Source organism: Vespa mandarinia, chromosome 8, assembly GCF_050613455.1.
Source record: "Vespa mandarinia isolate Hongniang chromosome 8, ASM5061345v1, whole genome shotgun sequence".
NCBI lineage: Eukaryota > Metazoa > Arthropoda > Insecta > Hymenoptera > Vespidae > Vespa > Vespa mandarinia.
The window spans coordinates 3,183,049-3,194,541 of record NC_140817.1 but is presented as its reverse complement, the minus strand read 5'-3'; the positions used below and the strand labels follow the sequence as shown (position 1 = coordinate 3,194,541).

General features: G+C 28.2%; 2 protein-coding genes across 5 annotated transcripts; one reads left to right on the top strand and one right to left on the bottom strand.

The window, feature by feature from the left end:
- Positions 1-116: 116 nt before the first annotated feature.
- Positions 117-2,501, top strand: LOC118451221 (putative E3 ubiquitin-protein ligase UBR7). Of its 3 annotated transcripts, XR_004841061.2 has the most exons (8): positions 117-476; positions 663-854; positions 958-1,107; positions 1,230-1,338; positions 1,403-1,572; positions 1,678-1,837; positions 1,901-2,111; positions 2,207-2,501. XR_004841061.2 is itself a non-coding variant. In XM_035887559.2 (7 exons), exons 1-7 carry the CDS (start codon positions 451-453, stop codon positions 2,050-2,052), a joined length of 975 nt encoding a protein of 324 aa, XP_035743452.1. In that variant the 5' UTR covers positions 117-450; the 3' UTR covers positions 2,053-2,182. The 3 variants fall into 3 exon arrangements, 2 of the variants coding, with proteins under 2 accessions (XP_035743452.1, XP_035743450.1); XM_035887559.2 differs by lacking the exon at positions 2,207-2,501 and having other exon boundaries at positions 647-854; positions 1,901-2,182; XM_035887557.2 differs by lacking the exon at positions 2,207-2,501 and having other exon boundaries at positions 1,901-2,181.
- On the bottom strand, positions 2,482-7,307 carry tan (C45 family peptidase tan). Of its 2 annotated transcripts, none has more exons than XM_085658615.1 (8): positions 7,092-7,307; positions 6,089-6,198; positions 4,203-4,400; positions 3,707-3,814; positions 3,364-3,580; positions 3,019-3,259; positions 2,752-2,948; positions 2,482-2,670 (listed from the first exon to the last, which is right to left on the bottom strand). In XM_085658615.1, exons 2-8 carry the CDS (start codon positions 6,194-6,196, stop codon positions 2,528-2,530), a joined length of 1,212 nt encoding a protein of 403 aa, XP_085514741.1. In that variant the 5' UTR covers positions 6,197-6,198; positions 7,092-7,307; the 3' UTR covers positions 2,482-2,527. The 2 variants fall into 2 exon arrangements, with proteins under 2 accessions (XP_085514741.1, XP_035743449.2); XM_035887556.2 differs by having other exon boundaries at positions 2,483-2,670; positions 6,089-6,205; positions 7,092-7,305.
- Positions 7,308-11,493: the final 4,186 nt, after the last annotated feature.

The following is an 11,493-nucleotide window of genomic DNA, read 5'->3' as shown; positions in this document are numbered from 1 at the left end:
TATATTATTGGCTTTCATATTTTCCCGAAGATATATTGTTTGTATTAAATGTTTATATACATTTAGAAAGACATAGATGGCGTTGAATCTTGGTACAGTATTTACATAGACTATGCTCTATATGTTCAAAAATATTTAGAGGTTTATGTTGATGGTGTTTGGTGTCTCAGTTAACTGCAGATAATGACGAAGTTAATTTAAATTTCAGTCAGTGATGCTTTGCGCTAGGTGTTTTTAAGATTTAATTCTATATATTATTAAAGTATTATTAAATTAATAATTCACCGGTTCATAAAAATTTATATAATACGCATTTAATAACCTAATATCTAAAAATGGCCGATAAATTCGTTGAGAATTCAGAGGAAGATAACTCCGTTACAATGCTCGATGTTCTCCAGGAAGAAAGTCAATTGGAAGAAGATGCATATGCAGTCTTAGGTGCATCCGATGATAGAAATTGTACTTATAACAAGGTATGATAATTATATTTATCAAATTAATATTTGGCGACTCGTAGAAATATTGCGTTATATTATTTACACGTCACACATCATGTATTTCGACGTATTTGTTATACAACATTTTAGAATTGCATTATCTAAAAAAAAAAAAATGGAGTATTGAAAAATACGCCACATTACAGAAGTTCGAGATTACAGGGATATATTAGACAGGCACTATATGCCTGCAAAACATGCAGTTCGCAAAAGAATATACGTGCAGGTGTTTGTCTAGCATGCAGTTTTCATTGTCACGAAGGACACGAGCTTGTTGAATTATATACTAAAAGAAATTTTAGATGTGATTGTGGAAATTCTAAATTTGGAAACAAGGAATGCAATTTGGAGAAGGTAAAAGATTTGTAATGGATTGTTTAAAAAAAAGAAAAAAAAAAAAAAAAAAAAAAAAAAAAAAAACTATGAAAAGCAGATAGTAAACATTTTCTTTTTACAGTCCAAAAGTACAATGAATATTGAAAATATGTATAATCAAAATTTTGATGGCGTTTATTGCACTTGTGCAAGACCATATCCAGATCCTGAAAATGAAAACAATGATGAAATGTTACAATGTATAATATGTGAAGATTGGTATCATTCTAAGGTTAGACATTGTTAATACATTGTTTTACTAATCATAAGTATAATTATTAATAATATTCATTATTAAAAAAATTTTTATCTATCTATTTTATCTAGCATTGATTTGATATTTGTATTGTTCAGCATCTTGGGAGCAAAGATGTACCAGGGGGTGATTCATATGAAGAAGTGATATGTGCTGATTGCATGAAAAAACATGACTTTCTTTGGAGATATGCTACAAAATATTCAAGTAAGTCAATCATTATTAATATTTTATATACTGTAATTAATAACCCAAAATATTATTATTTTAGCAATGCAAAATTCTACTATATCATCTGAAAAGGGGGAAGAAATATTGAATGTTGAAAATCTTCCAAATGGTTGTACAATGCCACAAAAAAGTTTATCAGGTGTAACAGGTAGCTGTTTTTGGTTAGAAGGATGGAGAACTTCTCTATGCAGTTGTGAATCATGTAAAAAGGTATAGTTTTTTTATTTCATCCAAATGACCTATTATAAAAAAATTACTAAATTATTGAAATGTTCATAATGGCCTTTACAATACATATCATTTTTTTTTTAACAGATATATAAGGAACAAGATATATTATATTTATTAGATCCAAAAGATAGTGTGCAGGCTTATGAGGAAGCAGGTAAAATAACTAAGCGAGAATCACAGTATGAAAAAGGTATGAAGGCTCTTGCATCTTTGGATCATGTACAGCAATTAACTGCAATTGAAGGTAAGTAATATTTATCTTTATATTTTATATAATAATACATTGTATATAATATGATGTTAACAGAATACAACAATTTGAAAGAAAGACTAAAGGAGTATTTACAAAAATTTGCGGAAAATAAAAAAGTCGTTCGAGAGGAAGACATTAAAGAATTTTTTTCAGAAATGGAGTCAAAGAAACGTCCGAAAGTTGTAGTCCCAACGTATTGTCGTTAAAATGAAACATTTCTCTTGTAAAGATTAAATCAACAAGATTTTTAACATTCTAATTAAACGTAAGAGATCTTTAGAAAATATAATTGATGTCAGAAGATCTGTCAAAAGAAATATAATTAATAAATAATAATTTTTCTTTTTTTATATTAAACAGACAATTTTATTTTCTTTATTTTGAAGAGTATCATAGAGATATTATCATATCAATAAACGTAGTATGATTTTATCCATGTGATTTTTAACCATACCGATCGAACAATGAGGAAGGCAATAACAAAATCGCCTAATAGCTAACAATAAAAAGATTATCCTTTCAAAATCTGATAAAATTTCTAGATATAGATTAAAAAAAAAAAGCATAAAAAGTGATATTTTACAAATGAAATATGCCATAGGACGAATGAAGAAAAAGCAAGATTAATAAATAATGAACATAGTATTGGACATCTTTATTAATTAATTTTCTTATCATTCATTATTTTGTAGTTTTACAAATTGATTTTGAACATATGAAACCACTGTTATTATGTAATTCCAAAGGTAAGACTACTATCGGTTCGTTACAATTTGGTTTGTCCGTATAAATAGACCATGTTTTTTCAATACAGTCAAAAATTCCTGAAATAAAGCAAAGAAAGAATAAAGAAAAATTATTAAAAAAATGCGTAATTATGAAAGTTAAATATCAAAGAAATTTACCAGTAGCAATCGTTTTTATATAGTCGTCAGGATTTATATCTTGATAAACTTTATATTCAGAATCCGTTTGATCGCTAAGAATGTCTAATACATCTTGAAAACATTTAGGTGGCGGATGTTTACAAATTGCTTCCATTCTATGTATACTACTGTCTATTATCAAACCTTTTACTTCCGGAATTTTCAATCGTAAGTATCTGAAATAAATCTTTATTGAATTTAATGGCATTCATTATTTCATAGAGATTTCGACGAGAAATTTCTTACTTGTTACAATGAAAGATATGTTCACCCGGACTTGCAGTTAATATTGCAAGTTGCGATTGAGTTCCGTTGGCTTCGACAGGTCCAACTTCAGCGTTATGAAACATTCTATCTCCTTCTTGCATGAGAAAGGTCATATTTACCGAAAATCCTTCTGCTGCGCCGTAACCTTCATTTCTTAAAATTTCTTGTGCTTCCACATAATTTTCAGCACCGAGAAGAGCGCGAGTAATGAAATAACGTGCTATAATAAATATTATTGAATTATTGAAACTTTCATAAATTTTTGATTTTCGCATTGCATTTGAAACGTAAAATATTAAAACTTTGAATACATTATGCTCTTACGTGTTTTGCCAGATCTAAGAGTAGCCGCGCTGAGAGTATTAATAGTGAAAATTAAACCATGATGATTATAACCCATGGTATATCCTGGTAAAAAACCAGCATAACTTAATGACATAAATTTCTCTTCTCTGTAACCATCTTCGATAACATGAGCGCTTACAAGGTACCAATAGTTCAAGGTTTCACTCAAGGCATCCTCGTTATGTCCAAGGATTTGCTGTTCATTTTTACAAGTCAATTTTTAATATCATTTTAACAAGTAACATCGAAGATAATATACGAAGAATCGTTGAGAAACAGAAATAATAATAATAATAATAATAATAATAATCTTTTTTCTTACATGTCCTGGTTGATTACAAATGATAGTTGAACATCCAACAGGCAGTGTATTTCCAGATGTTTCATCAACGACGTTTGGCAAAATATCATCTAGATGCATTAGGAACAACTACGAATGGTAAATAATTAGCGTCAATATTTGAAATCCTTAGTAAGTTAATGAGAAATGTAAAACAATGTACATAAAACTCGATAAGGAACTAGAAAGGTAAACGCAATTATATTGTTGATTAGATAGGCTGTAGCTAATTGCGTCTTCGTAATATTTCGTCAAAGTCTAAATTTTCAATTTGAATGATCAAATTAAAAATATATCTATTTTTAAAACATATCACTTTTATATTACTGATGTATATTGCATATAATTCACTAATGAATAATAAATAATAACTAATAAATAATAAAACAACGACAATATTTTAGTAGATAATTCAAGCCAATTATGGAGTGTATTAGATAAAATAATACAAAAAACTGAATTTTTTATGCAACATTACCTTATAGAAAGGAACATTGGCACCTTCCGCGGTTCCCTGAATTTCTCTGATATATTGCGGAAATTGTTTTTTTACACATTGTAAAGTATCCTCATAGACCTTTCTACCTTCATCGGTATCATATAATTTCATATAATTTTCATTGAGCGGTCGGTAAGCTTCGATGTGATCTTGAATTAATTTGCTGAACGTACGTCCCTAGAAAAAAAAAAAATAGGAAAATAAAAAATATACCCAATTTACTATTACACTTTTTGAGGAAAAATATTTTCGTTGAAGTAACAATAAGAAAATTAATATACATCATTTAATCCTTAATATATATCATTGTTTTAATATTAATAATATCAAAATAATGATATTTTATATATTTTCAATATTTCACGTCGAATTTATGAAATTTGAAAATTGTAGCAAGACATTATAGTTTGTGCGAATGGAACACTAAGATAATATCTAAATTATTAGTTGTAAGTTAATTATACAAAAAGATCATTGATCGATCGTACAATGTCTTTGTTACGCGTTCGATATTTAAATTCTTATGATTTCTTGTAAATCCGGTATTTACATTATTTCTTTTTAACTTGAATGTGTCATCTAATGTTCTTGCATCGTAAAACATCTAAAGAATAGTGTTATTTAATAGTAGTGATTCAGTGCTATCTAATCGGCTTCTGCAATAAATCCTGTTGTAAAAAAAGAAAAAAAAGAAATAAATAAAAGATGGTCTATTTCAATGCAAGAATCATGTTGTGCAATTCTAACACAAATTCACAATAAGGATTATCATTAAATTATGTCATAGAAGAATAATAATTCTTATCGTTAATTAAGAACGAACATGTAAGTTTATTAAAGAGATTGTTTTGAATAGTTATACATAATATACCCTCTATTTTTTCGCGTTCTTTGATAAAATCATAAGAGAACGTAATAAAAATATTGTGAGATTAAAATGAGATCTTGGAAGTCTAGTATTCATTTCAATATATTATCTTGCACACACACACACACACACACAAACGTTCTCATCTTATCGAAGATTTATTATTTTTTTTTTTTCTTTGGTTGCACCAAATCGTTTATCTTTTGATCAGTTTTTATTATTTATCTGAACGACAATCAATTTTTCACGGACAATTAATTCTCCGTGTGTGACGCTCAACAAGTTATTTTGCTTTTCACAATTTACTCGATCGTTCGTATCACAATATTTGCTTGGTTGATATTGTAATATTAACTTGACATATCTGATAAGGAAAAATCAAATGCAACAATGTCACTTGTAATTTATTATTATGTAATAATTTATGTAACGCAAATTAGGCCTAATAAATAAATAATGAGAGATAAAATGAAATAATCGATCGGGTATATGGAGAAATAACTTCAATGAAATTTCAAAATTGGATCTGAATAAAAAGCATTTTTTTCTCCCTTTGTATTAAAGTAAAGCATGTACACAAGATATGACGATAATGATGTATTTCGTATGACATCACGTTTTCTTACTTTTTTTTTATCTTTTATATCTTTTTTTTTTCTTTTTCTTTCCTAAAATTTCATTATTCAAATTTATATCATGGCAAAGTCTATGCTATACAATTCTGATTTTGCAGTCGTAATGTACAAAAGTAGTAATACGATTAACGTAAAAATTAGATGTGTTATCGTAGGTCAACGATCTACTCGTTATCATATAAAAATCTAAAAAATATTAAATCTACATACGTATATATTTTCATGCGTTCATTCATGTATTTAATAAAAAAAAAAAAATATCTAGAAATAATGTCAATATTAAAAAAGAAGTCAAACATGATTATCGAACATGATTACCATATATACATATATTATATCGAAGAAAAATGTAAAGAACTTACGATGTCGAATCCAATATCGTAATAAGTTCCTCTAACGTGAATAATCGGTACAGCATTTCTTCTACCAATGCCTTTCGTTTCTTTACCGTTTTCAATTGGTTGCTGCATTTCTGAAAACTGAAATTAATTTGAAACGAAAACATCTTTGAGAATAATTCTTATCAACGTCATCGCAATATGTTAGTTTCATTATCGCGTGTTAATGATCACTAAAATAAATAAAAGATGTATAAGTAATTGCTTTTTATAAATAAGGCGTTACGTCTGGCTTTAAGATAAAGAGAAGTTATAACGTATAATATAATACTATGGATAATCCAATATACTATACATACAAATGAGAATGTATGTTGATAAACACGCAACCTAACGCTCTTATTGATCCAAGTACTTTTTGCTTTTATTAATTTTTTATTTTTAATTAATGAGAACAGTTACGTCGTACGTTTTACATACGATAATATCCTTGCTTACTTTCTCTCTATCTAACGACATTTCATATTTTCAAAAAGTATCGAAAAGTCAAAATTTACTCGCGTGCTTGCTTTTTTTTTTTAGATCTATCAAATTTTGATTGATCGCATTATCAAATTGAAATTAATTTTAAATTTCAAGTTATAATTCTAAAAGAATATATATATATATATTTATATGTGGATAAGGCTTATAAATACAAAAGAATCGATACAATCGATTTTTCAGTCTTCCTAGATGTCCGAATAAACAGGACAGTAGTCACGAAACTATGAACGATTGTTTAACACATTCGATTTTAGCGATTTTAATTATATAAACGATTTTTATAACGATATATATTTTTATCAAAAAAGAAAGAAAAGAAAAAGAAAAAGTAATAATAATAATAATAGTAATAGTAATAATAATAATAATAAAAAAAAAAAAAATGAAAAGCCTGTAGAATTGAAAAGAGATTGGGTGATCCTGTTGGTCTTCGTAAAACGAAAAAATTCATAAGCGACAAGCCATTTAATTATATATTTACCATTTAGAAAAAAAATTTTGAAGTTAAGAAAAATCCTTAAATTCCTTAGGGTATTTAAACTTTCAAAGTTTCAAAGAACGAAGAAAATCGAACAGAGTTTCTAATGAAGGAGGAACTACGACGATGATCGTTTTGCGACTGTCGAGTACTGGCTACTTCTACTCTGCCAGGAAGACTGCTAAGCGTGTAATCTAACTATAAGTTCTATCGACTTATACCGACTTCCACGCCGCTACCAGTGGCACGAACAATCCGGCCAGGTAAGAAAAAGAATTCTGTCTATACTTGCTTCGTTGAGATAACCTTGATATTTACACGTGCATGCGTTCGTTCTCTAAGAAATCAAAGAAAATGATCTTTGCGAAATTCTTATGCGATAATAAATTGAAAACAATCAATAAATATAGAACAAAAATAACAACGAATTCTTTAATATTATTCGTTAATTAATTAATTATCCTATTTCGTTTTTAATCATCCGATTGTTCATATTGATTTCGATGAAGAACAAACGATGGAAATTCATTTGCAATCTTTCCGGTTTCCCTTCTCGTTACCCTTTCCTTCGCAATTTCATTATGAAATGGCTCACCTACGTCAAATTCCTGCCAAATTTCCGTTATCTCGTATTTCCTATTGATATTAAATTGGATAGAAATTAGAATCTCGTTACTTCTATTAGCCATTGTGGTGAACCGTCACGTAATATTGAATTATCTAATCGAACCTCCTGTAGATTATTATCGAATTTATCAGATTTGAGATTTATTTTTTTTTTCTTTTTTTTTTTTTTTTCTTTTCTTTTCGTTTATTTTTATCTCTATGCGTGTCACTTCCGAGAAAATCCGTAATTATGTTCGCAACATTATTTCGATATATGCATATAGATATGCATATATATATGCATATACATATGCATATACATATGCATATACATATATATATATATATATATATATATATATATATATTATAGATATGTATTTATTACTCTTCGTACCTGGTATTTTTTACCGCATGATTTACATCTTAATAAGTCATCCATTGTTCCAAAGTTTTGCCCTCTCCGAAGTAATTTGCGATTAACATTGATTGTACGTATTATTAAAGTTTCATTGTTCGTTGTAATGTCTAAACATTATATTACCAAATCGATTAGATAAAAAAAGGAAGAAAAAAAGAAGAAAAAAAAAAAAAGAAAAAAGGAAACCCCCCTTGTATGTAATACCACGTGTTCTACGAAACAATTTATTTTTTCAATACATCTTTTTATTTCGATATTTGTCATAAATTTAGGTAAGGATTTATACTATGTCTGACTAAAGTTAGAGCATGACTACTGAAACCTTCACGTTAGATATATATATACGATAAATGAACGAGAAAGAGAGAGATAGAAAGAGAAAGAGAGAGATAGAAAGAGAAAGAGAGAGTTCATTCGTATCACTTCGATACATTCTGTCAATCGACATCTATTTTCTTGTCATTTATCCATCGTTTTATCCATTACTCTGATTCATCGTGACACTAAAACTTGTTCGGCTTAGACGTATGTCTAATCAAACAGCCGTGTTGAAATTACGCGCCAAGAAAAGCGTCGTCGGGCAAATTACGAAAGTAATAATGTAGAAGCAAAATAAATATTTAAAACGTGATTATCATTAAGTTACTTAGTATTAATTATTAGTATTAATTACTATTATTATTATTATTATTATTTACGAAATGTGTTATTTATTTTCTCCTTTCTCTCTCTCTCTCTCTATCTCTCTATCTATCTATCTCTCTTTCTTCTCTTTCTCATGAAAGTGTTGAAAGAATCAGTACTAATAATTAAATCTTATCGTTAGTCCATCTTATTGAACGTACAAGATACGAACGAGTTTTACGCAGTTTCGAGATCGATTAGGATTGATAAAAGCTTCTCCTCGGTTTTTCTTTTTTTTTTTCTTCTCTCTTTCTTTCTTCCCTTCTCTCAAGAAAGAGTTTAGAGATCAATTCTAATAATTAAATCTAATCGCTGATCTCTCTCTCTCTCTCTCTCTCTCTTTTTCTCTTGTCAAACGTCCAAGATTCGAATCAGTTTTACGCAGATTCGAGATCGATTACGATTGATAGGGCTTCTTGTTTTCATGTTATTTTTCTTCCCTCTTTCTCTCTCTCTCTCTCTCTCTCTCTCTCTTTCACCAAAGAAAGAATTTAGAAATCGATTTTAATAATTGAATGTAATCGTTAATTTATCTCTGTCTCTCTTTCTCTTTCTCTTTCTCTTTCTCATTAAAAGTCTAAAATTCGAATGAATTTTACGCTGATTCAAGATCGATTATTATTGATAGGCTCATCGAAATCGAGAGAAAAAAGGAATGGCGTAATATATATTCAAACGGTTGAATGCTTGAATGAAGAATTATTGACGAGCTCGTTAGTTACTAATACTTATGAAATAAGTATGGTGCATTATCCTCATTAGTGGAAACTTATTTTTTTTCTTTTCCTCTTTTTTCTTTCTTTCTTTCCTTCTTTTTTTTTTTTTTAACGATCGATTTCATAACGAAGAAGGGTCAAGGATAATATGATCGAAAGCGTTACGTACTTACGGACAAATACTTTATCTCCCTTGAGTGTCGGACGGTTTCGTTTCGGATTCCTTTGGATCTATAAAATAAAAAGGGGAGACTGAGGGAAAGAAATAAGAGATCCAACTCATCTTACATCTCTTGTGAATTCTATTGTCGAATCCTTTTTTTGCTCACTTCCTTCGACTACTTCGACATCGAACGAATGTTAATATCGTTCGAGATATCGTAAAGAGAGAGAGAGAGAAAGAAAAAAAAAGGATGATAAAAAAAAATGCATCCAATTCTTATAATCTATGAATACATAAGATTGTACGATTAAAAGGATTGTATTATTTTGTATAAAAGAAGAAAAAATTTTTTTTATATATCTTTTAAAATATTTTTTCGTCTTTTAATTTTATCTTCTTTGTCTTTTATGCACAAAAGTAACATGCTTTTTTTAGATTTTCTGGTGTTTTTTCCTTCTAATTTTTTTTTTTTTTTTTATTCTCTTCTTTTTTCACAGCGATATGCTTAAATTAAGATTATCATAGCTATTCTTGATAAACGTCCATGTATGTATATATATATGTATGCATTTGTATGTATATGAACTGTGTACATCTCGAAGAGAAAACATGCGAATATTGTATTGTTTGTATTAATGAAGGATACCATAAAAAATTAATAGTTTACTTTTAAAATATCATCACTTCTTTATAAAGAAAAAATACATTATAAAAACTTCTCATTCTTGTATAATTACAACAGATTCTTAAGACCTAACGAGCACAATTTTTATAATGACATTGGCCCTCTTTACGTCTCACCGATTACAAAAAGTTTTAACAATGCGATTTTTAATTGAGTCACGTTAATTAATATACATCCTATATATCGAATACTCGTCGATTAGCAATCTGTTATGGTAATATCGGATTGCATTGAACTTGTTATATGTGTAAGGAAAAGAAAAAAAAAAGCATTACTTTTTTATTTGCAAATATAATAGAGATATCACTAATTTAAATTTGTATTCTATCTATTTATGATAAAAAGTTGACTTTATATTATATTACCTTGTACATAGTAATATGTGGCTTCTAGATTTTCCGGTTGGTGTCATTTAAGCTAATTAAATCTTTTTCTTCTTATATGGCTTCCATTAAATAGATCATACTCCTTCCATATGTTTTCAGCTTAAACATTTTACTATATTATGCAATTCAAGGTGTATTTATTTCTTATCTCTAGAGAATTAAGAAAGAGATAGATAGAGAGAGAGAGAGTGAAAGAGAGAGAGAGAGAGAGAGAGGGAGAGAGAGAGAGAGAGAGAGAGAGAGAGAGAGAGAGAGAGAGAGAAAGGGAGAGAAATTGCATAATTTTTTGTAATGAAATAGAAATAATACATTGAAATAAGATTATAAAACATTATTAAAAAAAAAAAAAAGTTTCTATGAAATTCTTGTTCATATTTTTATTCATACACTTTATAGTCTACATATGTACACTGTTTAGATGTTGCACCATATTTATGCATCATTTACACGCATCACAAGAGGAGAATATTATAATGTCCTAAAATGATACCCTCTGAACCTTGGTAAAGTGAAAAAGAACATAGGTAAGAAAAACACACACGGATGTATCTCTGTGCAAAGATAACATTTTTATTCTATCTACCATAATCTGTTCGATTGATTTGAAACTTATGATTATTCATTTTGGATCGTTGTCAAGGATTTTCGTTTAAATTATAGGAAAAAAATAGAAAAAAAAAAGAAAAAACAAAAGAGAAATAGAAAAAAGCCATATTTAAATATAAAAATAATATAGAAATAAAT

What these genes read in the sequence shown, in the direction of transcription:
- LOC118451221 (XM_035887557.2), top strand. Translation starts at nt 336, where the DNA reads ATGGCCGATAAATTCGTTGAGAATTCAGAGGAAGATAACTCCGTTACA. An exon ending in AGGAATGCAATTTGGAGAAG is followed by an intron (nt 855 to 957) that starts GTAAAAGATTTG and finishes TTCTTTTTACAG; the next exon opens with TCCAAAAGTACAATGAATAT. An exon ending in GTTGTGAATCATGTAAAAAG is followed by an intron (nt 1,573 to 1,677) that starts GTATAGTTTTTT and finishes TTTTTTTAACAG; the next exon opens with ATATATAAGGAACAAGATAT.
- tan (XM_035887556.2), bottom strand. An exon ending in TCTTAGATCTGGCAAAACAC is followed by an intron (nt 3,260 to 3,363) that starts GTAAGAGCATAA and finishes TATTTATTATAG; the next exon opens with CACGTTATTTCATTACTCGC. An exon ending in CATATCTTTCATTGTAACAA is followed by an intron (nt 2,949 to 3,018) that starts GTAAGAAATTTC and finishes GATTTATTTCAG; the next exon opens with ATACTTACGATTGAAAATTC.